Raw genomic sequence first — 23,366 nt, forward strand, 5'->3', positions numbered from 1 at the left:
AGTAATATTAGCTAAAAAATGGGTCTCTCTATTAGCTTCTCTACGAACATGACGAACATCTAAAACAATCATCTCCTTCGCTTGAACAAACGTCTCATATAAGGCATCACAAAGAGAGTTCATCCCACTCGTCTGCTCACTAAGAACATGAACCGCAAGCATAGAGTCAATATAGATTACCAACGTGCCAGATCATTCTCCATAGTCTTATATGTATATTTGTATATAAAATGATACTATAAAAGATAGGAATAATAAATATTCCTATAATACCACATTGCCTATATCGTGCACATCAAAATTACTATTTTTTGGAAATGGATTTTTAAATATTGAACACATTTTTTCCCACAAAAAAGAAAAAGGAAAAACAAAAGAAGAAAGTCAAATAGTAGAAGTATAAGGTTAGGTAGTAAACTTAAAATAGCGTCACAGTCTTTTCCATCATTTACGAATTACGACTAAAATATTCGAAAAAAGAAGTTAAGTATTTGAAATAAAAAAAGAAAATAAACTGTGCCATGTCGCCACCTTCTCTCCCCACCCCGCCCCAAATTAAACACCACCCCTCCCTACTTTCTCTCTCTATAATCCCATCTCTCTCTCTCTCTCTACCTATATTTCTGCCCCTTTCCTCGCAAAACCCCATCCTCCTCCACCTTTACGTACAAGTCTGTATCTATAGGTTCTCTGCAGGCAAACAGTAGCTCACACTGCACACATACTCGCGGAGTATGAGTTGGTAGGAAATCGCGACGGCTGCGAGCTCGATTTCGGCGGCGGTTACCGGAGCGATTTGATTTCGGGAGAAATTTAGGGAGATGCATTCCTTTCCTGCTATCTCCACTCCCGGAGGCGCGGTGTGATGACTATTCTCACCGGTAGATGGCCAATTCCAAGCTTCGATTCGCACTTTCACCTCATGAGGTGGTAGGATTGGTGGCAGTGCTTTTGCTGTCAGTCTGCTCTAACCCTAGGTCGATTGCTGCTGTAGCGGATTCGGATTCGGACTTGGATTTCGACTCGGATTTTCTGCTGTTCCACCAGGACTACTCGCCGCCGGCACCGCCGCCTCCGCCGCCGCACCCGCCGTCGCTATCGTGCGAGTCCGATCTCGGCGGTGTTGGTACGTTGGATACTACTTGCCAGATAGTCTCCAGCTTGAACATAACGAAGGATGTGTATGTAGAAGGAAAGGGTAATTTTGTAATTGCAGCGAATGTTACTGTGGATTGCTCATCGTTTGCTGGCTGTGAGCTTGCTATAAATGTTACTGGGAACTTTACTTTAGGAGAGAATGCGTCGATAATATGCGGCACCTTTCAGTTAGTTGCAGATAACGCGTTTTTTGGCAATGGTTCTGCTGTGAATACTACTGCGTTGGCGGGGTCACCACCGGCGCAGACTAGTGGGACCCCGCAAGGGGTGGATGGGGCCGGCGGGGGCCATGGTGGTAGAGGTGCAGCGTGTTTAAAGGATAAGAGTAAGAATCCAGAAGATGTATGGGGAGGCGATGCTTATTCATGGTCGACTTTGGGGAAGCCTTGGAGTTATGGGAGTAAAGGAGGGACGACGAGTAGGGAAATTGATTACGGGGGTGGTGGAGGGGGGAGGGTGATGCTCTTGGTAACGACACTATTAGAGGTGAATGGCACTGTTCTGGCTAGTGGAGGAGATGCAGGTCCAAAAGGAGGTGGAGGGTCTGGAGGCAGCATATACATCAAGGCTCATAAGATGTAAACTCATATGACATTCTCTTGTTATTGCTATACTTAAAAAAGTGCGATCTCATGCTAACCATATTAGTTATAGTGTGTATTAAATAATCCGTTCCATTGTTGCTAATCTACGTCAGATATTATGATTTGAATAATAACTTCTCGATATTGATTCAATATGCTTTGTAAATCTTGGGAACTTGTAGACCTAGTTGTTCTTGAATTATTGTGGTATACAGTGAGGCGTGGTTGGTATTGAATTGAAATATAGTGCATCATATCTCATATAATAACTTCACTTCGCTGTAACTTTATAGGTTTGTCCAGGAATTAATAAGTTACAAACCCACCAGTTTCTTTTCTCTCGTTGTCATTCTTTAATTATATTTGGTGACTTGACAGTGTATACCATTATTCTACTTTTGGTTAGTGTTCTTTCTAAGATGCCATACCTTTAGGATAGATTGTTTTGTGGTTCTTTTCTGGTCCTTCTGATTCTGTACCTTTCCATAAATCAAGCTAGCTCAATTTTAAGTGCTGGCGAAGATCATTCAAGATTGTTTATCTCAAGCATTATATTTTCCGTCGCTAGTTTTTTCAATTGCATCATTTCTGTCATTAATTTTTGTAACAATTAAATTAAATATAATTAATATTAGAAGGAAAGGTATAAATGTTTATGTATGCAGGGTGTTCTTTATAGTGTAGAGTTTATGATCCTCTTCTCATCTCATTTTCAGGAAACATAAGTATAAATACTACTATGATAAAATTTAATTTGGCATGACCTGGTAGCAAATTTTCGAAATATGTACCGTGTATTTTTCTCACTTGCAGTGACTGATATTTAATTTGGCATGACCTGGTAGCAAATTTTCGAAATATGTACCGTGTATTTTTCTCACTTGCAGTGACTGATATATTTATTAATGGATTATCAACATTTCTAATTGATGAATACACATGCCATGTAGTCCACACTGTGTTGTTTCATATATTGACTTACAGTATTTATACTTTGGATAACTATATGCTTGTCTCAAGCCAACAGGAGTTGTCGGTTTAACCATGTTATTTCTTGTAAAGTGCAGGACCGGAACTGGCAGCATAAGTGCTTGTGGGGGTAGTGGTTTTGCTGGAGGCGGCGGCGGCAGAATTTCTGTAGATATTTTTAGCAGGCATGATGACCCGGCCATTTCTGCATATGGTATGCACCACATTTTTCTTTATATATGGCACTGAGGATTGCTCCAGTTAAAATTCTCTTTAATATCTTATATTGCAGGTGGAAGCAGTATAGGTTGCCCTGAAAATGCAGGTGCTGCAGGTACATTTTATGATTGTGTTCCTCGCAGCCTTACCGTGAGCAATCATCATAAATCAACATATACAGACACACTCCTAATGGACTTTCCACAACCGTTTTTAACGAATGTCTATATAAGGAATCAAGCAAAGGCTGCCGTTCCCCTGCTGTGGAGCCGTGTCCAGGTCAGTGAAGTTGGGGTTATTAAGTATGTTCTTAATTAGTGAATCATGTGGTCTTTCAAATGATCAAATCTTGTAAAAATGGGGTACCTGAAATTGGCAAAGTTTAATACATTTTTTATCATGTAACTAGGCACAGTTATTGCAAATAAGTGCCTAATTCAGCCACATTCTTGCTTCTAGGTTCAAGGACAAATCAGCCTTTTGCGTGGAGGAGTGTTGAGTTTTGGCCTCGCACATTATTCAATGTCAGAGTTTGAACTATTGGCAGAAGAGCTGTTAATGAGTGATTCTATGATTAGAGTAAGTGACAGGTTTTATGATGCAAGCAAAAATTAGTACAAGTTATTGACATGCTGGTCTCCTTTTCTTTTTGCTGCTTCCAGGCATTTCATAGATAAAACTATTTTATATATTTACCTGCCACTTCTACCAGCATATCATGGATGAATGCCTAGCTTATGTCATATTTCTTGTTCTCATGTAATGAAGTGTCTATATCAGCTATTTAAGTATACATCAATTTCTCACTCTTTTCTAGGTTTATGGGGCTCTTCGCATGTCAGTTAAAATGTTTTTAATGTGGAACTCAAAGATGTTGATAGATGGTGGTGGAGATGAGAATGTCGAGACATCGTCACTTGAGGCTAGTAATCTCATAGTTCTCAGGGTGAGTACTCTGTCCATTACTCATAGTGTCATCACTGTCATGATCTTGATATCCATGCATGGATTACTTTATCTATCTTTCTTCGACAGAAATCATCTGTTATCCATTCAAATGCAAACTTGGGAATTCATGGGCAAGGTTTATTGAACTTGACTGGACCAGGAGATTGCATAGAAGCTCAATTGCTAGTTCTATCATTATTTTATAGCATCAATGTAAGGAGTAGTTTAATCATCTATTCAATTTTTTCCTTATGTTTATGAACTTGAAAAGCTAATGCTCTAGATGGGTTATTGTCTTGCTTCTTACTATTCGATTGTCTCAATAGAAACTATAAAAAGGTTTCCCTCTATGCTATTTGCCCCTATAACATTGCCTGATAAACTTTATCCTTCACTTGTAATTTGCAAACTAACCTTTCTCTGCTCATTTTGTGATGAAGATTGGACCTGGATCTGTTCTGCGTGGTCCTCTGAAGAATTCCTCAAATGAGGCCGTGTAAGTTGTGGCTCCTGTTCAAATAATATTAGAGATGTTTTCATTTTAGTTGAGAATTAAAAGCTTTTGTTCTTCAGGACGCCAAAACTTTATTGTGATTCGGAAGATTGTCCCAGTGAGCTGATTCATCCACCTGAAGATTGTAACGTGAACTCTTCTCTGACCTTTACCCTACAGGTTCATATCTTCTGTTAGAGCTTAAAAAATATTACTTTGATACCCACTGCATTATGTGCTTTTGTTTCATGAGGTTCTTTTTCTGCTGGTGTAGATTTTTAATGCTTTCTTATTGTTATGTAGATATGTCGTGTTGAGGATATCCTTGTTGAGGGTTATGTCGAAGGCTCTGTTGTTCATTTCCATAGAGCTAGGACCATCAACGTCCAGCCTACTGGAGTTATAAGCACATCTGGAATGGGTAAGATTCTCACCGTCCTGCAAAATATCCCTATATCACGAGTACCTGAGGAAATTCTCTCAACCTACCTACTTTTTGAAATTTTTGATGTTCTTCTTTATTCTTGAGTTAATACAATATGCTGCTTGAAGAATTGACATTAAGACGTACATGATTATGCCATGTTCCCCGTGTATCTTAACATTCCAGGATTTGATATTTCTGTAGGCTGCCATGGTGGTCTAGGTCAAGGAGAAGTCTTGAGCAATGGTCTTGGTAGTGGTGGTGGACACGGTGGTAGGGGTGGAATGGGCTGTTACGATGACATATGTATTGACGGTGGCGTATCATATGGAGATGCTAATTTGCCTTGTGAACTTGGCAGTGGAAGTGGAAACGATAGCTTGGAAATATCAACTGCTGGTGGCGGTACTTTAGGTGAGAGAATTTTCAGCTTTATTAATTTATTGTGGCTGCTAGCAAATCGTTATTTTGTTGAGAACTGCATTTAGTTGGAATATAACAACATATTCTTGTTGCTGATGTGGTACAAACCGAGTTATTGAACATTTGAACCACATCAATTATCGTTTTACGCTCATCTTCTCGCTAGTTGATCTATAATGCGTTCTGGACTGTTCGTTTGATGTTCAATGCTCTCATGGTTTCAAGATTAACCTTTCCAATTGGCGTCTATCATAATAATCTGATTATTTGCTAGCATCTCATATTAAGGGCTGCCTCTGAATTCAGTTGCCTGTCTTATGCAGTGATGGGTTCGTTGGAGCATCCCTTGATAACTTTATATGTTGAAGGTTCTGTTAGAGCAGACGGAGACAGCTTCAGGGGGGACCTTGAAAAGAATAATGCTTCTATTGATAAGATTGTTGGTCCTGGAGGTGGTTCTGGTGGTACTATATTGTTATTTTTGCGCAATTTTGATCTTCGTGAATCTGGCAATTTGTCTAGTGCTGGAGGTCACGGTAGCCTAACTGGTGGTGGAGGAGGTGGTGGTGGAAGGATTCATTTTCATTGGTCAGATATTTCCACTGGAGATGTTTACTGGCCAATAGCTACAGTGAATGGAACAATACATACAATGTAAGTACAAATGAAATTTTTGATGTGAAGTCTTTTGTATGGTTTTTAATTTCCAGTAACATTCAAATGAACGTCTTTTCCATAGGGGTGGATTAGGTGGCGTACAAGGTTACATGGGCGAAAATGGCAGTATCAGTGGAAAAGCTTGTCCAAAAGGGCTTTATGGTATATTTTGTGAGGTAGGTCCAACTCAATCAAGTTTCTATTTGTCTTCTTCAATTTACTATTTAGTTAAAAAACATTGTTGTTTGAACGCCATGAAAATCATGTTGAGAGCCGAAGACAATAAATGAATTTTGTTGTTATTTTTGGGTTGTAAAGAGTAAACTTTGTCTAAATATAGAGGTTTTGATGTAAGCTTTTGATGGGATTTGATGAAGAGAAGGAACTTGTACCTCTATGGTGTTGCATTGAAAGCAATATTTAGGAGAGTGTCTACTATAACTTAAATGAGTATTCTTATAGAGAATCAGTTTTTGGAAATAGAACCTAAGTTTGAGATTCCTTTCAGGGAAGATGGGCCATGTATATCTCTATTGAACAGATGAAGTATGCTTTAATACAACTGCTTTATTGAAATTCTTCAATACAAATCAAGTGCTATCAATAAGTGGACTAATCAAGTTGTATTACCTAGTGCATTTGCACACTTCGCTTTGATGTGGTTGAGTTGAGAAGTGCTAACTGTTCTAGATGTGAGGCTTTAACTTACCTTGTTTTTCTGTTTCCCTATTTGATCTTTCTCCCCCAATTTTTCAGGAATGCCCAATTGGCACTTTTAAAAATGTCACAGGATCTGAGAAATCCCTCTGCTTTCCATGCCCAACTGATGAGCTTCCTAATCGGGCGTCTTATATTCATGTCCGAGGTATCTATAAATCAATAAGATATTGTTGTTTTTGTTGGGAACTCCTATCATGTGACATTGATGCTGTCTTTTCACATTTCTTTACTTGTCTTTCTTTTTTCTGTTTAGATTTTTATATGTAGTTTCTTTCTTTTCTTTGGCATTCTCACATTACTAATTATGCTATAATTTTAATTCTTAGGTTTCCGAAACTATTGTGCTAGTCATTGTCTCAGATTTGTGACCCCAATTATTTTGCCTTATTTTCTGTTTCCACCCGTAAATGCTAGCCAGCTGTTCTGATTGAGGTTCCCGTTTTCTTGCAGGTGGTATTACTGAAACACCTTGTCCTTACAAGTGTATTTCTGATAGATATCACATGCCAAATTGTTATACCGCTCTTGAAGAACTAATATATACATTTGGTGGACCATGGTTGTTTGGCCTCTTGCTTTTGGGTCTTCTAGTCCTGCTTGCTTTAGTTCTAAGTGTTGCCCGAATGAAGTTCATTGGTGTGGATGAGTTACCTGGTCCTGCTCCTACACAACAGGGTTCCCAAATAGATCATTCATTCCCTTTCTTGGAATCTCTTAACGAGGTAGTATCCGTGAACCTGGATAATAAAATGCTTATTTTTTATATCCTCCTGCCCACCATTTTGGACATCAATAGAATTGATGTTATGATTGCCCATCAGGTGTTAGAAACTAACAGAGTGGAGGAGTCTCAGAGTCATGTGCACAGGATGTACTTCATGGGTCCAAATACGTTTAGTGAACCTTGGTATCTTCCTCATACACCTCCTGAACAAGTAAAAGAAATAGTGTAAGCTCTTTATCTGTTTACCACATTATTTATTCATCTTCTAACAACATGTTACTGCCACTTCATTTGACAAAATGGTATCTGAACAGTTCTTATTTCCCTATCTCAGTTCTTTGCATTTGCCTCCCAAAATTAATATATGTTTTGATCCGACTTATTCTGCGGTAACCTAATGCTATTTAACATGGCAGATATGAAAGTGCATTTAACAATTTTGTGGATGAGATCAATGCTCTTGCTGCATATCAGTGGTGGGAAGGTGCAGTTCACAGTATTTTTTGCATTCTTGCCTATCCTTTTGCATGGTCATGGCAGCAGTGGCGCCGGAGAATGAAGCTGCAGAAAATTCGAGAATTTGTGCGATCTGAATACGACCATGCTTGCTTACGTTCTTGTCGTTCGCGTGCTCTATATGAAGGGCTGAAGGTAAATCTTGCATGCATTTTGTGTATTATTGGAATTCGTATTGAATTGAGATGCCTTGTTCGTATTTTGTAATTGATCATTACTTGGTGTTTTTTTAAGTACTAGGTTTTTTGCTGATTTGTTGCCCATTGTGGACATTTATAATTTTTTTACTGCACCCACATATATGCCTACTAACCGATAATCAAGATATATGAGAATAACACAAAGCTGACCTAAGTAATATTTTTGGGCTTTGTTTCATTTCCCAATAACTGTTTGGAATATCTCACAGCCTGGGTACTACGTGAAGCATTCTTTGCTTTGTCAACAAACTTGCATGCTATGGTAGTTTTATTTCATTTATATTCCTCTCGAGTTTGTCTATGTGTTTGTTGCTTAGTTCTTTCCTTTGGTGGCTGGGGCTCTATTTCTTTTGTTTCTGTTTCTCCTTTTGGTGGATGTAACAGGTCTTTGACAAGTGCACAGGAGTCTTTTATTTTTTTTAGATTACACAAGTATGATTGCTCATGATGTAGACGATTTTTCATTCTGCATCCCACTTGTACTATCGGACTTGTAGCCAAATCTAATTTGTCCGTTTTCATTGTTTCATACACCGTTTCAGTGTAACAGTGATGACATTTACTACTAGACGCCTCTTAGTTCAGCCCATTTCTTTTAGCCTCATAGTGAAAACTTGTGGTCTTTCTATAATTATTCATTTGTCTAACTGTAGGTTGCTGCAACTCCAGATCTAATGCTAGCATATATTGACTTTTTCCTTGGTGGTGATGAGAAGAGAAATGATCTTCCTCCTCGCCTCCAGCAAAGATTTCCTATGTCTCTATTGTTTGGAGGAGATGGGAGCTACATGACTCCTTTCATTCTTCATAACGACAACATCATAACTAGTCTGATGAGTCAGGTTTGTTATTTAACCCCAGGGAACTAAATACATGTCTGTTTGAACTTTGAACCAACAACTTTCTGGAAAGAGAGATTCTGTCTATTTACGTTTATTATTTTCTAGACTTCACTGATTCAACTTTTTCTGTCAGTCTGTTCCACCCACCACCTGGTATCGCTTTGTGGCTGGTGTGAATGCACAGTTGCGCTTAGTAAGAAGAGGCTGCCTAAGATCGAAGTTTCGCTCAGTCCTTCTATGGCTTGATACTTTTGCGAATCCTGAATTAAGGGTCTATGGGCTGCATGTAGATCTTGCTTGGTTTCAGGCTACAACTGATGGCTACTATCATTATGGACTTCTGTTATATTCTGTTGAAGAATTTGACCGCGTGTCATTTGTATGTCATGACGGAGAATCTGGGGATGATGAACAACATTCACGGTATGCATCTCTTATCAAAGACATAAGCAGACATGTAAATAAAAGAGTTAATTGTCTGAGCAGAGGCACACCTTTGTTTGCATGCATTTCTTATACGGGGTGATATGTTTTGTATTTGTAATCAATTCTATCCTTCCATGAACTCATATTGTTCGTGTCAGTGGAATTTATTATTTGAAGAAATAAGATGAGAAGATACGAAACCTGTTTATTTTAAGTTGAGCCTGTTTGTCTGATGCTCTTACCTTTTTCTTTGGTTGGGTAAATCAGCACTGTTGGTGTCCATCTGAAAGATGAGAGTTCAAATAAGAGTTACTTAGGACGAACTCAGAGAAGTGCTCAAGGTAACTTGAGGAGAAAGAATTATGGCGGGGTTCTAGATTTTAACAGTTTGAAGGCGCTCGAGGAGAAAAGAGATTTACTCTTTATCCTCTCTTTTCTAATTCACAACACCAAACCTGTTGGCCATCAGGTCTCTTTCTCTCTCCCCTTAATTTCGGAAAAGGAAATAACAGAAGTTCAGATATTTATGCGTTTGTTCAGTTTATCCTTCCTGAAAATGCTTTACTTTGTCGTGCTGCAGGATCTCGTGGGTTTGGTGATCTCAATCCTGCTTCTAGGAGATTTTAGTCTAGTATTGCTCACCTTGCTCCAGTTGTATTCACTTTCCCTAGCAGACGTCTTTCTCGTTTTGTTTATCATGCCCCTCGGGATTTTGCTCCCCTTTCCTGCTGGAATCAACGCCTTATTCAGTCATGGACCTAGGCGATCAGCAGGTCTTGCACGTATATATGCTTTGTGGAATATCACATCATTCATAAACATCGTGAGTATTTTTTCCAACTCGATATCATTCATGCTATTGTTGTTCTGACAAGTACATGTACTCAATTTCTTACTACTCGGTTTCTTTATTGGCTTGCCCCAGGGTGTTGCATTCATATGTGGTTATATTCACTATCGAACACAATCAAGTAAAACAAACCCAAATTTTCAGCCGTGGAATATGTGAGCTGAATTTTCAAAGCCGTTTGGACTTCATTTTTGGCCGTCTTGCAGAATACATTTGTTCTGATACGGTTGTGCTTTCTGTGATTGCAGGGATGAAGGTGAATGGTGGATTTTTCCCTTGGCACTTCTTTTGTGTAAATGTATCCAATCTAAGCTCGTAAATTGGCATGTCGCGAATTTGGAAATTCAGGATCGTGCGTTGTATAGTAATGACTTCGACCTGTTCTGGCATTCATAGATTTTACGGAGCAAATATGTTCACACGAACACCCATCAATTTTTTTTTCGTGGGTTCTATTGCAATGTGTTTATTATTCATGGTAGTGGTGTAGAGAAATAGTGGTTGACACAGGAGTAGAAAGAAAGTCGAATGAGAGATCAAAAGTGGTAAAGAACTAGATAGGGCTGAGGCATTTATTTGTAGCCTTGTGTTGTGCAGCTATATTCCTTTTGTCATGTAAATATAGAAATGGGATATTCCCATGGCTTACATATTTCTACCTTCTCTAATTCACTTCCCTCTATATTTGTCTAATTTTCACAATTTGGATGATCTTGATGGCTTCTCGTTTTTTGTTTTGTTACTATTAATTATATTTTCATCTAAATTTATATCAACCCTCTTTTAGCACATCTAAGAGCACTCCCAACAGAAATCTCAAAATTATGCTCCTATATTCTTCCCTAAAGCATTCCTATTTAATTTTAGGATCTCAATTTTATAAATGAATACATTAGATCTCTTATTTTTTACATAAAAACAATAATTATGTGTGGGCCTTACTAATTATAAGCTTAAAATAAATTTAGGGTGGGTGTAAATTTAAGATTGAATTTAGATAGGTGTAAAATATTTTGTGAGCCCCATCCAATTTAGGGGATCTGCTGGATGCATTTTTTATCTCATTTTTAATTGTTTTAGCCTAAATTTAGAGCTAGTGATGCATTTAGGTGATTTACTGGGAGTGCTCTAACACCCTGTACACATTTTGGATCCCCTTGAATTGAAGCAGTAGAATACATGATTACATATTGAAACAGTTGGGAAAAAGAAAAGATGCAACTAAGCTCCATAAATCCTCTCCCCTAGATAAGATATTAATTGCTACCTGGAAGATTAATATTCGTATATGTATATGTAAATCTACAAGAAGTAACTCTGATATTTATATACAAATAATACAAGTACTTTGATCACGAGACACCCTATAAAGTATATGCGAATTACCATGATGAACGGAATGAAACTAAGATTTTGATGTATCCTTCATGCTATTCAGTTCCCCTCGAGGCGATGAAGATGCAGAGGGCACAGAGCCGGCTGTGATGGCGAGCTTGTCCTCTGCTCCAGCCAAACTCTCCATGTTCTCATGCTCAGACGAAGTGGATGCGCCCTTGGGTGTATTCTCGGTCTCTGGCAAAGTGGATGATGCCAATTTATGACTGTCGTGGGTTTCAGGCAATGGTGTGTGAATTTCTGGTTCGTTGGCTCTGCCAATCCCGTCTTTAGCTCCACCTACAATGCAGGTTTGTTTTTCTCGGTGGAAGATCATGGTAGCTATATCAATTAATTAAGAAAGGCATGAAAGATTGAGAAACCTGGATGAGAAGCAACGGCAGGTGTTGCGGGGGTGGTTGAAGGGGTTGCCGAGCCTCCAATAGCTTTCTTAATCCTCGACTGCAATGTAAGAAAAACAAACGGTGGAACTCAATGATCATGTAATGACTAATCATAGCAGAAAAACATGATTTATTATTGTATCTCGATCTTGGATTGCACCCTTAGCGCGCATTTGAATGAATTTTACTTAAAAGAAAAACATGATTTGTTATAGCAAACTTTAACTCTAGCAACAAATCGATATAGTTTGCATTATTACCCACAAAAAATGGTTAGTGAAGTGGGAGGGCTAAAACGTACCTTTGCATTCTCTTCGCAGTACTTGATAACATGTGAGACATTTATGCAATGGCCGTGCAAGAGTGAGTAAGCCCATAAGAGAAGCTTCCGCGAAGTATTCATGTCTAGTATGTCAAGCCCGTCGATGCCAGGCTGGACATAAGTTTCTGTAGCTAGCTGAGCGGGCACCATATACAGGTTTATACCAGATGGAAGCAACGCGCAGGAGGTGTCCTTGTAGAAGTTGTACGACGATCTGAGCAGTGTGGATGCAGTTTCCAAATCTTCATCTGAAACTCGCTTGACTATAACATTCTTGATCTTAGACAACGAGGGATTCCATTTGGTTTCAAGAGTCATAAGATGATTCGGATCCTCGAATGCTGAACTCCATAACTCCTCTGTTTGCAGATCAACACATAGCAGCTGATCGCTCTCCGTACCACCCAATAAGTTCACACCTCGAATATCCGTCGAGGGTCTTGAATGCAGTGGTGTAATCAGAGCCATGCTAATAACAAGAGATCTACACCAGGCAGCAGAGACATGCCTATATACTCTAGCACAGTTACTATTAGACAATTTTGGGTTCTTCAGACGCTTCCGGATCTTCTCATTTATTCCTTCAAGTGTTTCTACCTTAATATTTCTCTCCAGTAGCTGTATATATTGATAGACATATCTGCAAAATCACAAAAGGAATAGCCACACATGTACATAGCTGTGTCTTGAAGAAAGTATATTAACCATGAAAGACCTCATAAGAGCGCACGCACGCGTGCACACACACACATATCAAAACACCTAATGCACATTTGTATTTCTAATTATTCTGAGAAGATTTTTTTGTAGCGTACTTACCCAAAGAGGCTGCTTTCTGTCAATTCTGGGCTCTTGAGCTCAGCAAGACTGCAAATATCTGACCACAAGTTGACCTGCTCCAGGAACAAATTGAATATTTTCTCCAGTGAATTTGCGACATGCTCGGTAGCTGTGGAGGAGTCAGTACCAGCTTGAGATATAGATATAATTAGGGCCCTAATGTACCTCCCAAGAGCCACTGGCACAAGATCTTCAAGGCACAAGGAGAACTGCAATGATTACTTGATTAGAAATCACAATTCCTAGTCAAATATGATTGAGAAAAATAGCTTTTTGGTACTAGAAATGCTTATATTTGTGGCCAGATTGAAAAGCTAGCCACTAAGAGATTAGTTTTGGACAGAAAAAAGGTGTATATTTTTCAGTGGCTGAAATACTATACAGAAACATCTCAAATATATCCATGAACTTTCATATATGGAAGAGTTCAACTCCGATGATAGGGAATGGAGAGGAAGGGTCCAAATAATGATTTGAAACAGGTAATTCGAACAACTGAGAAGTTAATTTGATAACAATTCTTTCCAAAAAATCTTCAAATACTAGCTACTTTGTTTAAAGATGGTGGATGTTCTAGCTTTAGACATCATTTATGGCAGCCAAATCATACATCTATGACTCCACGTATGGGCTGTGTGCATCTTTGGTCTCATAACAAGCATCGGATAAATGACGAAAATATTAAAAACCAGTGATATAATCGAAACACTGCTAAAAAGAACTCATGTTGCACATCTTAATAAACCTTAGAAATTCAAATAATGAGCTTTACTGCAGCAATACCCGTTTATCTGCTCGCAGAGAGATATAAGCCCGTTCAAGCGTAGTGATGTCTCCAGTCTCCTCCAACAACTTCAAATAGAATAAGATGTACTTCCTGATGCATGTTATGAATTTACGGGAACTTTCAGCTAAGTTAACTTCAAGAATTCGCCTGTTCCCAGTGGGACCTGGAGTTTTGCGTCTGGATTATGACAAGGAGAAGAAAGGCTTTAATTTGTATGAATGTATCATATAGTGTCAGAAAATACGAAAACAACAATCAAAATCAGCATACTGAAGGAGTCTCTTTGTTAAAGTGGAAAACATTAATCATGCTCAGCCTCACTCAAGAAACTTAAAGGGTCAAATGCTATACATCATTATCTAAGATGACTTATCCAACTGCTTTTAGGATAATTCATAAGCTGAGGCAGGATACTTAGAAGCTTAAACCTTTTGGATATCTAAAATACTAGGGAAGGTACCTCAACTTTTATACCATATTACATGCATACGAGCACTCATACCTTCCTTTCTTGACGGTGCTGTCAATCTCCCACATATTTATTGTGAATGATGAACGAGACGATTTAAAGCAGAAAGAAAGTTCCTCTTTTGCTTTCTCTAGATCTCCAGCTCCACATCTTCGGTGCAGCCCTTGAGCAAGCACATATCTTGCTTTATGAAAATGCTTAAGGTCTCCTTCAAAGCAAGTTTCAAGGGCAGAAAGGCAATCGCTGTAGAGAAGATTCCACACCTGCTCCAATTTATGGAAGTCTACCCCCTCAGAATTGCTATTGGATATTCCATCCTTGACATTCTCTGATGACTCTGGACTTTCACTAGTAAATACTCCAAAAATATTAGTCACAGCTTCCTTGGCTGATTGAGAAAAGGCATGTGCAGCAACAACCTGAAACATGCACAGCAGGGGTAAAACAAAAGGCAGTTATCAAACAACAAGATATAGATGCACATAAAAATAATACTCAAACATATAAATTAATAGCTAGAAAGGGGTGAATCTCTTCTATAGTTTTTCTACAATATGGTAACCTTCGATTTATATAATTATGATAGTGACAATTTTGGGAGCACAAATAGGTAGATAAAAGGTATACCAGCCTTCAAAGAATAAATATAATAAACACGGGTTATGGACCTTTAGAACTTCTTCATTTCGCTTCCCACTTTTGAAGAGTAATTTTAGCCGTGATGCGTGCATCCTGTAGAATGGATCTACAGCTGATGGATTCAAGGCAATAGCCTGGGCGTAGTACGAGAGGGATTCATCAAGAGAGTACCCAAGTTTCTCACAGAGCTTCCCAACATAAAATGCATGAGACCAATCTTCCCTATCAACCCAAAAAATAAAACCACTTAGTCCATTAAACATTATGCAGAAAGTTTTTCATAAATCAGCTAAAGAAGAATATATACTTGTGTTTAAAGGCTTTCTTGAAATGACTCATGGAGTTCTGGCAGAACATCTCCCATGCTGTATCTTTTAGGGGTACAACAGATCTTTGATCATAAAATGGTACCACATTCTGGAGGCCATCATAGTACACCAAGGCCAATAACTCGTGTATCTCACCCTGAAACCAATCAGCGGGTGACAATGTGTAGCTATTAATGCAATATCATACACCCAAACCTGATCAACAAATAAACTCAGAAGCAGTTTCATCAAAACATTTGAACGAAGGTTCCACCAAAAGAACAGCCCATACAGGAGTATAGAGTTATTATTTTATCTGTCAGGATATTTTACCATCAGATAAAGAACAAAGAAGTCATTATCCCTTTCAGGAAACAACAAAACATAAATAAGGATTTTCTTTTTCCAAGACCATCTTATTGTGTGAAGACATGAAGGCACACTAACAAAACCACCAGTCATAATTGTTGATATGAATGAAACCTGTTGGATTGCGTCCTTTGCCAAAGCCAATGTCATCAATAAGCATCGCCTGCTCCTCCTTCTACTTGCCTCAACTCTCTTCGGCAGAGTATCGTTTTTCCTCCACCCTAAAACATTGATTTGCTTGCTGCCATCATTCAGCAGCAGATCCACCTCCTGCAAGCCATATAATTAAGATACACTGATGAGATTTTTCAAGGTTTTACAGCTACCCCAGCGACCTTTCTGCTTTTAAAACTAGTCAATAAAAAGAAGAAAGTCAAAACCTCACTTCATCATATATATTTGCAAGCCTCTGCCAACTTTCAAAGCGCATAGGATTGTACAATAAATCATATTTGAAGAGTTTTGCATTATGCTCTACAAATTCTTCCCCTTCTTTAGTTAGAACAAAACCAGCCCACTTATCACTTGCACTCATTTCCTCAGACTGTCCAAGAAGGTAATACAAATTGCAATAAACTTCTAGGTACGGGTCAGAGCTGCAAACAGAGAATACAAATTACACATGTAACTGCATGTCATGAAGATAAGTCAAGTAACTGGATTATCACCCCAAGCGAGTACCTTTCCACTGATGAGTTGTGCTGATTGAAGGGTTCATTCTGTGAATACATGACCTTCATCATGGTGTCCAGGAACCCTTTAGAACCAGCCATCTCTGAAAGTTTATCCTCGCATATTTCAGAATTGTCTAAGAACCTGTCAATTGCATTTCCAGCCATAACATTGTCAGGCGGCAGAGGGAAATGTTTGCGTATGGCTCTTAGAACCCTCCGAAGTTTAGTCAACCCAGTTCTCTGACAGTTAAAACATGAAGTGTTTGTCAAAGAATTTCAGTACCACAACAGTCATCTTGCACATTTCTAGAAGATCAATAAGGAGTAGGTTCAAATGTAGTGGAGTTGTAGAAAGCAAGGCGGATAGGATGAAAATGAAGATCAACTTACAGATGAAGCTTTTGCATATGGAAGTATATGTTGGAAAACCTCAGCGCACTGCTCCTTAGTCTGATAATCCCCCTGGCTTGTGTTTTTATGCTTGACCAAATCCTCATTGCAAGATGAATCTGATCTCAAATTTAAACCATACAGACAGTAAAAACATTGATCCAGAGCATTGTCAATTGTTAGCTCAAGTTCCTCTCGTTCATCTTCAGTTAGCTCATTCCCGCCCTCAATAATTTGACTGTTCTCCATTTCTCCATTAGTGCGCATGTTTTCAGGCTGACAATCACATTTCTCCCCTGGTTTCTCTTTATCTAAGTGAGAAGAAATGCTATCCAAACTGGGAACTTCGTCAGCATCTTTTCCTAAAGAATTAGATTCATCCTCATCAGTTGTGTTCGCAGCCACATTGAGCATACTGGAACGTGATTCATTTGGAGATACTGGTTCGGAAGTTTTGAGGTGATCATTTTTTAAAGTCTGATCAAAAGTTGTTTCATGTCCCTTATTTAGATGGTTACTATTAGATTTGAGCTTCATATCTAAGGCCAAAAGATGCTTAATTGCAAGTTTTAAGAATGTCCCATCTTGTTCTTCACCATTTCCTTGTGAACAGCAGATTCCAAACTCTGCAAGCATATCATGAACTGCCACAATCAACTCAGCCTGATAAATGTCAGAAATAGTTAGAACGCGAATTCCCAATGGAAACAAATGGAGCAGCAATCAAGCAAAAGTTTACAATAGTCAGAGCACATCTCACCTGAGATTTGATTGGAAGATTGAGGTTCAATTGCTGCAGTTTGCAGAAAGCAATAGCAGCATCCACAAAATAACACTGTTCATTTTGCTCAGTTGATTCCGGAACAGACGACTTTTTGGCGAAGTACAAATTAGCAATGTTGCACATAGCCATAACTAACAAAGACTGGATATCACCTATAACTGCTGCAGGAATATTTTTCTGCAAGAAATTGTCAGATGTTGTTAGTAAATAGGCCAGAGAAATATGGTAAACATGTCAATGAGTTTGGAGAAAAAACAGAAGCAAATACATAAACTTCTTCCATGCAAAATTATAGGCTAAAATTATGCACATAAAATAGCGTGACGTTGTCAATAATATTAATGAATTGATAAACTTTTGTTTGCTGTCTGCAATGAATCCAAAAGGGACAAGGAAGCAGATGGATTAACAAGGTCCACTTAATAAAAGGAAACTACCATGATTATTGATCTAGAAGTGAGGCCTCACAGATTTCATGCTTTTAAATGACATTGTTATTCTCCAATGAATAATTCAAAAGTTTGTTAGTTTCTCATCTAAAGGTGCCCCTTTTCCTGCTTTCTGCAAGTAATGCAACTCCCAAGTTTGTTAACTAGTTATGCCGTTATAAAGTAAAATGCCAGATTTCAGGTGCTCGCTCAGACCTACTGAAAACAAAAGCTTTAAAGTACTTACAGAATTCTCATCCTGGGTTATGATGCTCTTGATTCTTGATGCAGATTGAGAAATGGCCTCCACTTCTTTGGTAACTAAATTAATCCACTGCTTCCATAGGGTTTCTTTAGGCTGATTGTTAGAGAACAAAAATGTATTTAAATCTGGTGCGTTTTCAGGAGAACTGCCAGCAAGACCAGCTCCAGCTAATAGTATTTGGAGTTTCCTTTTATGACAATTCATATAGACATCAACATCCAGCGTTTCTGCCAGTTCACATGATTTGAGTAGAACATCTAATGCAGAAAGCTCAACTGAGTTATTTCCTTTCCCTTCATTTTCCCAGTCATATGACTGATCAAAATGGACATCCTTTGTCGATAATAAGAGAGGAGCAAGTGTATTAATACACTCTTCATGCATGCCTTTCTCAAGCATCTCATGGGCAGACTTTTTCAACAAGTAATCAACCTCGATCATATTTATTTCATGAAGGACCATATCAACTGTCAGTTTTTTAATAACTTTGCAGTGTGGCAAGCATATTGGACCAGTAGTACTGTTTATTTTGTCCCTGTCCAGAAAAAGGGCCAATACAACAGAAAGTTCCTTCTGCGATTTTTCTTTGTCACCTTCTAATAGAGACAAGCGTGCACTTAACCAGAAAAAACGCACCCAGAAGCAATGGTTGCTTCTCAACAAAGTCGTGTTTTCCACTGAAAACTGCTGTTTATGTTCATAAGTGTCAGCCATAGGGCAATCAATTTTCCCATCCATTCCAGTGATATTGAAAGGATGTTCCAGAGCTACAGATTCTATAATCTTACAAAGATGGTAGGATGCCTCTGACATGGAACTGCAAGTAGTAGATGTCTCAAAAGACTGTAACCCAGAGTCATAATATAGCTCAGCTAGAAACAGACTACATTCGGGGGTTCTTTCCTTACCCCAGTGCCTAGTAACCTTCTCCAAGTCCAAAATTTTTGCGACATTATCATGATTTAAAACAATTCTATTTGCAATTTTCTCTAAAAGCAAGTGACCTATATGGTAAGCGCCATGATTATTTGAAGAATTCTGTATAAATTCAATAACATCTGTTGATTCTGAGTCTAATGAATCAGCCACTGCATCAGCACTATGAGAAGACAGATTGGAATTGTGCTTCCAATTTATAGTTCCAGGTTCCATCCACCAAATAAGGCAGCAGAAATTGCTGCACAATTTTAGCTACATCTTTATTGGTGGAAAAATCTGACTCCTCTTTGCCTGGTTTACGACTCCTAAGCCTACTGCTTCTTCTCTCTTGAGGTTGTTCCTCAAGTATGGCTCCTTCCTTCTCATTTACAGAGTTACGATCACACATGCCTGCACCAGCTGGCATGTTTGTTAGTCCTTTATTTTCAAGGGAACCAGTTGATTTAGAGGCAGGAGGCAAATGTATGGTTAATCTAGCATCCCTGGGTATACAGTTCTCAGTTTCAGGTTCAAAGCCATGTGAAGACAGTGAGTGTAAAATTTCCAGTAGCTCACTAACAAGAGATATCCAGGACACCTCCGCAAGTTGAACTTCAATAGTTTGCTTCAACTTTTTAGCAGTTGTTGTCCTATCCGAGTCCTCGTCCATTGCTTTTCTCTTGTCTGGAAATTTCAGGCGTATATGTTGTGGTTCTAGTTTATCTATACCTCGCGGAGTAAATGGAACTGGTTCAGAGTCCTCAATGGTACTTTTGACATGCAAAGCACGCAAGTGAGATGGCCAATGCCTTAATATCAGTTCTGCAACAGAAAGACAGGCCACTTCATCACCAATTGCAATTAGAATTTCCAGGAGCTTCTCCATGCAATTCCCTGCATTTTAAAATGACTAAATAGTTTGGTTTCTTCAACATTTTAGTTCTAGAAAATGAAACTGTAAAGATAGTAATGATCTAAAAGACTAACACAAAATGCAGTTTTTCAGATTATGAAAGATAAGACTGATGAGAGTGACAAAAATATGCTTACAGTTACTAGGGCTGCAGAGCAGCCCTTGCTCAAAAGCCCAACGGGAAATGCTTAATGATCCCATCGAGCAAGATAATGTCCCTAATTGGTTCCAGATAACAGAATCTTTACTATCAATATCTACAGCTTGAAGATAGCAATGCAAAGCATTCTCATAATAGGAGGGGCCTTGTTCAAGAAAAACTGCCGCAAGGTTTTTCAATGCTAAAAATCTGCACATAGTTAAAGAGCTTTAGTTAAAGGAAATGTATGTTGTGTACTGTAATTGGCTTGTAAATACACACCAGTCAAGCATTGTCAGCTTTCAGCCACACAATTAAATTTGGGATTATTGTCAACAAGTACTGGACAACAAAATAAGAAATAGCCAGTGCACACTATGCCAGTTAAGATATATTAAAGCACCATAAAGTGATTCACCAGGTTTTGACAGGGCAAATGAGACATCAGACTAGAAAATCATCAACAACTGGGCTTGCATTTAATGTTAAGGGTGGATCTTTGAGCCAACTGAAAATAGTATGGATGAAGAAGGGGCACATAGTGGCCTCTTAAAATACAAAGACATTGTAGCTACTCCTAAGACTTTTCCTATGACTAGATGGTATCAGGAAACAAATGTATATGTTGTTCATCAGAACCTGAGCTGTAAAAGATGACCATCACTTGTAGTGTTTTCCTCCTGAAAAAACACAAACAGAAACTATAAATTGACACAAATCAAAAGCAGAAGTGACACACACAAAAAAGCAAATGAAAATGCAGCAAGCTAAAGAATTGAATAACAGACACGACCTGCGCATTTGATACCAATGGATCTTTCAATACTGACTCTAAAAGTTCCTGAGCTTTTCCATAGTCCTTAGCTTGTAATCTCAAAAGTCCATCATGATACAGCTGAGATAAATGAAATTCCTAAAGAGAACAAATCCAATGGATAAAGATATGAATCTTTTATAACCTTTAACTATCGAAGGAATAAAAAGGGTGGTAGTCACAAAAGTTAATCTATTATGTACAGTTTACAGCAGTTACCAAAAATATCAAAGATATCAGCAAATAATTTGAACCAAGATGTAGTATCAATAGCCATGGAGTAGCTGCAGAAGCTATCAGTTTTTCAATCAAGTGTTAGTGCTGCACATCCGCTTTTTTTACCAATTCCATATCAAATTGAGTTAGAGCTTCGGTGAATATGGTTAAAAACCTGCCCAATCATGCAGTATAATTTTTAACCATGTCGGATATTAGCAGCTGAGGTGGTATAGTTAATTTTATTCTTTTAGGATTCTTGTGTGCAAGTTTGTTCCGGGAAAACAGATAAATTCCGAATTTAGCAGGCTTCTCGTGAACTAGGTACCCTGCTATATTGTTTAATCAGCTAGTATAGTTTGATACTTGAATACTGTTCTTTAGTGTCGAAATAAGGAAAATACATAGAGCCGATTGAAGATGATTGCCAGGAGTTTCCAGTCCAAAGAGGAGAGTTGTTCTCAGAGTTGCTTAATGCACAACTAGCCGATGAGGGAATCAACACCTACTGATACTGCACCCTGTACTATTAAGACGCTATATGCCTTAACCTTACCTACATATGCAAAACTCTGAGGCATTACACTCACATTGCAATTAAAACCAAGTAACAATACTCCCTCCAGTAACGAACTGAACATCCCCCACTCAGACAACAACTGTCGCATGAAACCCAAACTTTCTAAGTTCAATGCAACCCAGGACTCTACAAAATTAGGGATTGAATTCCAGTAAGTTTGATCTAAATACACCAAAAACTCCATTAAACATATAACATTTTCAAAACTGAGTTGCAGATTACTCGATAGTTGCATAGTTGCCCCAAAACAAACATAAATTGGTATTAGCTAACACAAAATCTTGCCTGCGCTTCTTTCGTCGGAGCTAACGGCTGCCAGCTATTCCGCGAATCCGTATCGTTGATAGCTGCAAATGAAAACTGAAGCTCCACGACAAATTTGAGAAGTATGAGAATTAATCATTCGAACAATTAGATTAAACTGAAGACTTTTGCAAGTAATAAGGTGCATAACTGTGCCGAAATTGCGTGTGTTCTTACCATTTTGCGAATTCCAGACGCAAATCAGAGTCGGGAGAAACTTCACATTGTCGTAGCTTCTGAATTTTGAGATTTAGGCGCGGTTTTGGAAGCTCGTGTTCTTATATACCTGCGATATTCTACTGTCTTGATTTTCACCACTTTTTAGTATGCGAAAAAAAATAATAGAAAAAAATAAAGAATAAGAATCACTAATCGAAAAATCAATTCATACTTTTTGTGGACATTTATCAATTTGAACAAAAAACCTTAATTTTTAAAATCTCATGCATGAACTTCTTAATTGCTGAAGATCAACACACAAAATTGGTGTGTTTGAGCTTTGAGGGCTTTGTTTGCGACAATGATATGTGTGTGTATGGGTGAAAGAGTGGAATATAACTTACTTATAAGGTACTACTATATTCGAATGGAGCTAAATATAGTTTTTTTCAAGTTTAATTTGTTTATTATTGAGTTGAGATTTGAGTTTTATTTATCAATTTTTTGAACCTCTTGAATTTATTCAAGCTTAATTGAGCCTAAATAAATTATCTAAAGTTGAATTTATGTTTAAAATATATTTTAAAAAAATAAATTATTTTATTCACACTTATATATATGTATGTAAAGGACAAAATCAGTATAAACCAATTAAGCTTGTCCAATGAAATAGCCCATACCTCACTCATAGAAAAAGGCTCGTAGCAAATTCACATGCGGGGGATACGTAAGTCCATCTAAAAGAAAATCTTAAATACGACAGTTACTTGACGACGAAATCACGCGAGAGTTATGGGGAATCGTTTCATAAGAAATCGAAATCACGAGAGTTGCAACGAGCATTTTAGACAAACCCTAACCCTATTTGTTTCTCGACAAACCCGTCTCATATAGTAGTAAATAAAATAAGAACGGAGCATCATTTTCAGTCATTCGATTATTAAAATCTACGGTGCATACATCATCTTGATGGATGATACAGTACATGGATTCGAATTTTGAAGGGAGCAAAAATTTATTTTTTCGAGTACAGTAAATTTAGCAACATACGCATTAATCTTTACATAACGGTTCTCAAGTTCTTATAAAAATTATAATTCTCACATATATAAATATAA

The 23,366-nt window shown here is 38.1% G+C and overlaps 2 protein-coding genes and 1 long non-coding RNA gene across 3 annotated transcripts; 1 reads left to right on the plus strand and 2 right to left on the minus strand.

The window, feature by feature from the left end:
• Positions 1 to 395: 395 nt before the first annotated feature.
• Positions 396 to 10,864, plus strand: LOC131015322 (uncharacterized). The gene is made up of 22 exons (XM_057943676.1): positions 396 to 1,736; positions 2,810 to 2,925; positions 3,004 to 3,209; positions 3,390 to 3,509; positions 3,748 to 3,876; positions 3,966 to 4,091; positions 4,319 to 4,374; positions 4,452 to 4,551; positions 4,675 to 4,792; positions 5,000 to 5,209; positions 5,542 to 5,872; positions 5,958 to 6,051; positions 6,632 to 6,740; positions 7,046 to 7,317; positions 7,417 to 7,544; positions 7,736 to 7,970; positions 8,689 to 8,877; positions 9,011 to 9,300; positions 9,571 to 9,772; positions 9,884 to 10,126; positions 10,229 to 10,308; positions 10,402 to 10,864. Exons 1-22 carry the CDS (start codon positions 886 to 888, stop codon positions 10,547 to 10,549), a joined length of 4,353 nt encoding a protein of 1,450 aa, XP_057799659.1. The 5' UTR covers positions 396 to 885; the 3' UTR covers positions 10,550 to 10,864.
• LOC131015502 (uncharacterized) lies at positions 648 to 2,788 on the minus strand. The gene is made up of 2 exons (XR_009098562.1): positions 2,581 to 2,788; positions 648 to 2,506 (listed from the first exon to the last, which is right to left on the minus strand). It is a non-coding gene; the product is annotated as an uncharacterized LOC131015502 (long non-coding RNA).
• Positions 10,865 to 11,375: 511 nt separating the features above from the next.
• LOC131015481 (calcineurin-binding protein 1) lies at positions 11,376 to 22,395 on the minus strand. The gene is made up of 20 exons (XM_057943905.1): positions 22,267 to 22,395; positions 22,072 to 22,146; positions 20,970 to 21,089; positions 20,816 to 20,856; positions 20,175 to 20,386; positions 19,363 to 20,018; positions 18,189 to 19,331; positions 17,490 to 17,690; positions 16,730 to 17,392; positions 16,347 to 16,579; positions 16,051 to 16,261; positions 15,780 to 15,935; positions 15,296 to 15,453; positions 15,018 to 15,210; positions 14,383 to 14,768; positions 13,877 to 14,057; positions 13,073 to 13,302; positions 12,233 to 12,893; positions 11,911 to 11,989; positions 11,376 to 11,827 (listed from the first exon to the last, which is right to left on the minus strand). The coding sequence occupies exons 1-20, from the start codon at positions 22,267 to 22,269 to the stop codon at positions 11,559 to 11,561; spliced, it is 5,871 nt and encodes a 1,956-aa protein (XP_057799888.1). The 5' UTR covers positions 22,270 to 22,395; the 3' UTR covers positions 11,376 to 11,558.
• Positions 22,396 to 23,366: the final 971 nt, after the last annotated feature.

The sequence above is a fragment of the Salvia miltiorrhiza genome, chromosome 3, assembly GCF_028751815.1.
Source record: "Salvia miltiorrhiza cultivar Shanhuang (shh) chromosome 3, IMPLAD_Smil_shh, whole genome shotgun sequence".
Taxonomy (NCBI): domain Eukaryota; kingdom Viridiplantae; phylum Streptophyta; class Magnoliopsida; order Lamiales; family Lamiaceae; genus Salvia; species Salvia miltiorrhiza.

What these genes read in the sequence shown, in the direction of transcription:
- LOC131015481 (XM_057943905.1), bottom strand. An exon ending in TAACCCAGGATGAGAATTCT is followed by an intron (nt 17,691 to 18,188) that starts GTAAGTACTTTA and finishes AATTTCTTGCAG; the next exon opens with AAAAATATTCCTGCAGCAGT. An exon ending in CATATGCAAAAGCTTCATCT is followed by an intron (nt 16,580 to 16,729) that starts GTAAGTTGATCT and finishes TTTAACTGTCAG; the next exon opens with AGAACTGGGTTGACTAAACT.
- LOC131015322 (XM_057943676.1), top strand. Translation starts at nt 886, where the DNA reads ATGGCCAATTCCAAGCTTCGATTCGCACTTTCACCTCATGAGGTGGTA. An exon ending in AATTCCTCAAATGAGGCCGT is followed by an intron (nt 4,375 to 4,451) that starts GTAAGTTGTGGC and finishes TTTGTTCTTCAG; the next exon opens with GACGCCAAAACTTTATTGTG. An exon ending in AATTTTCAGCCGTGGAATAT is followed by an intron (nt 10,309 to 10,401) that starts GTGAGCTGAATT and finishes CTGTGATTGCAG; the next exon opens with GGATGAAGGTGAATGGTGGA.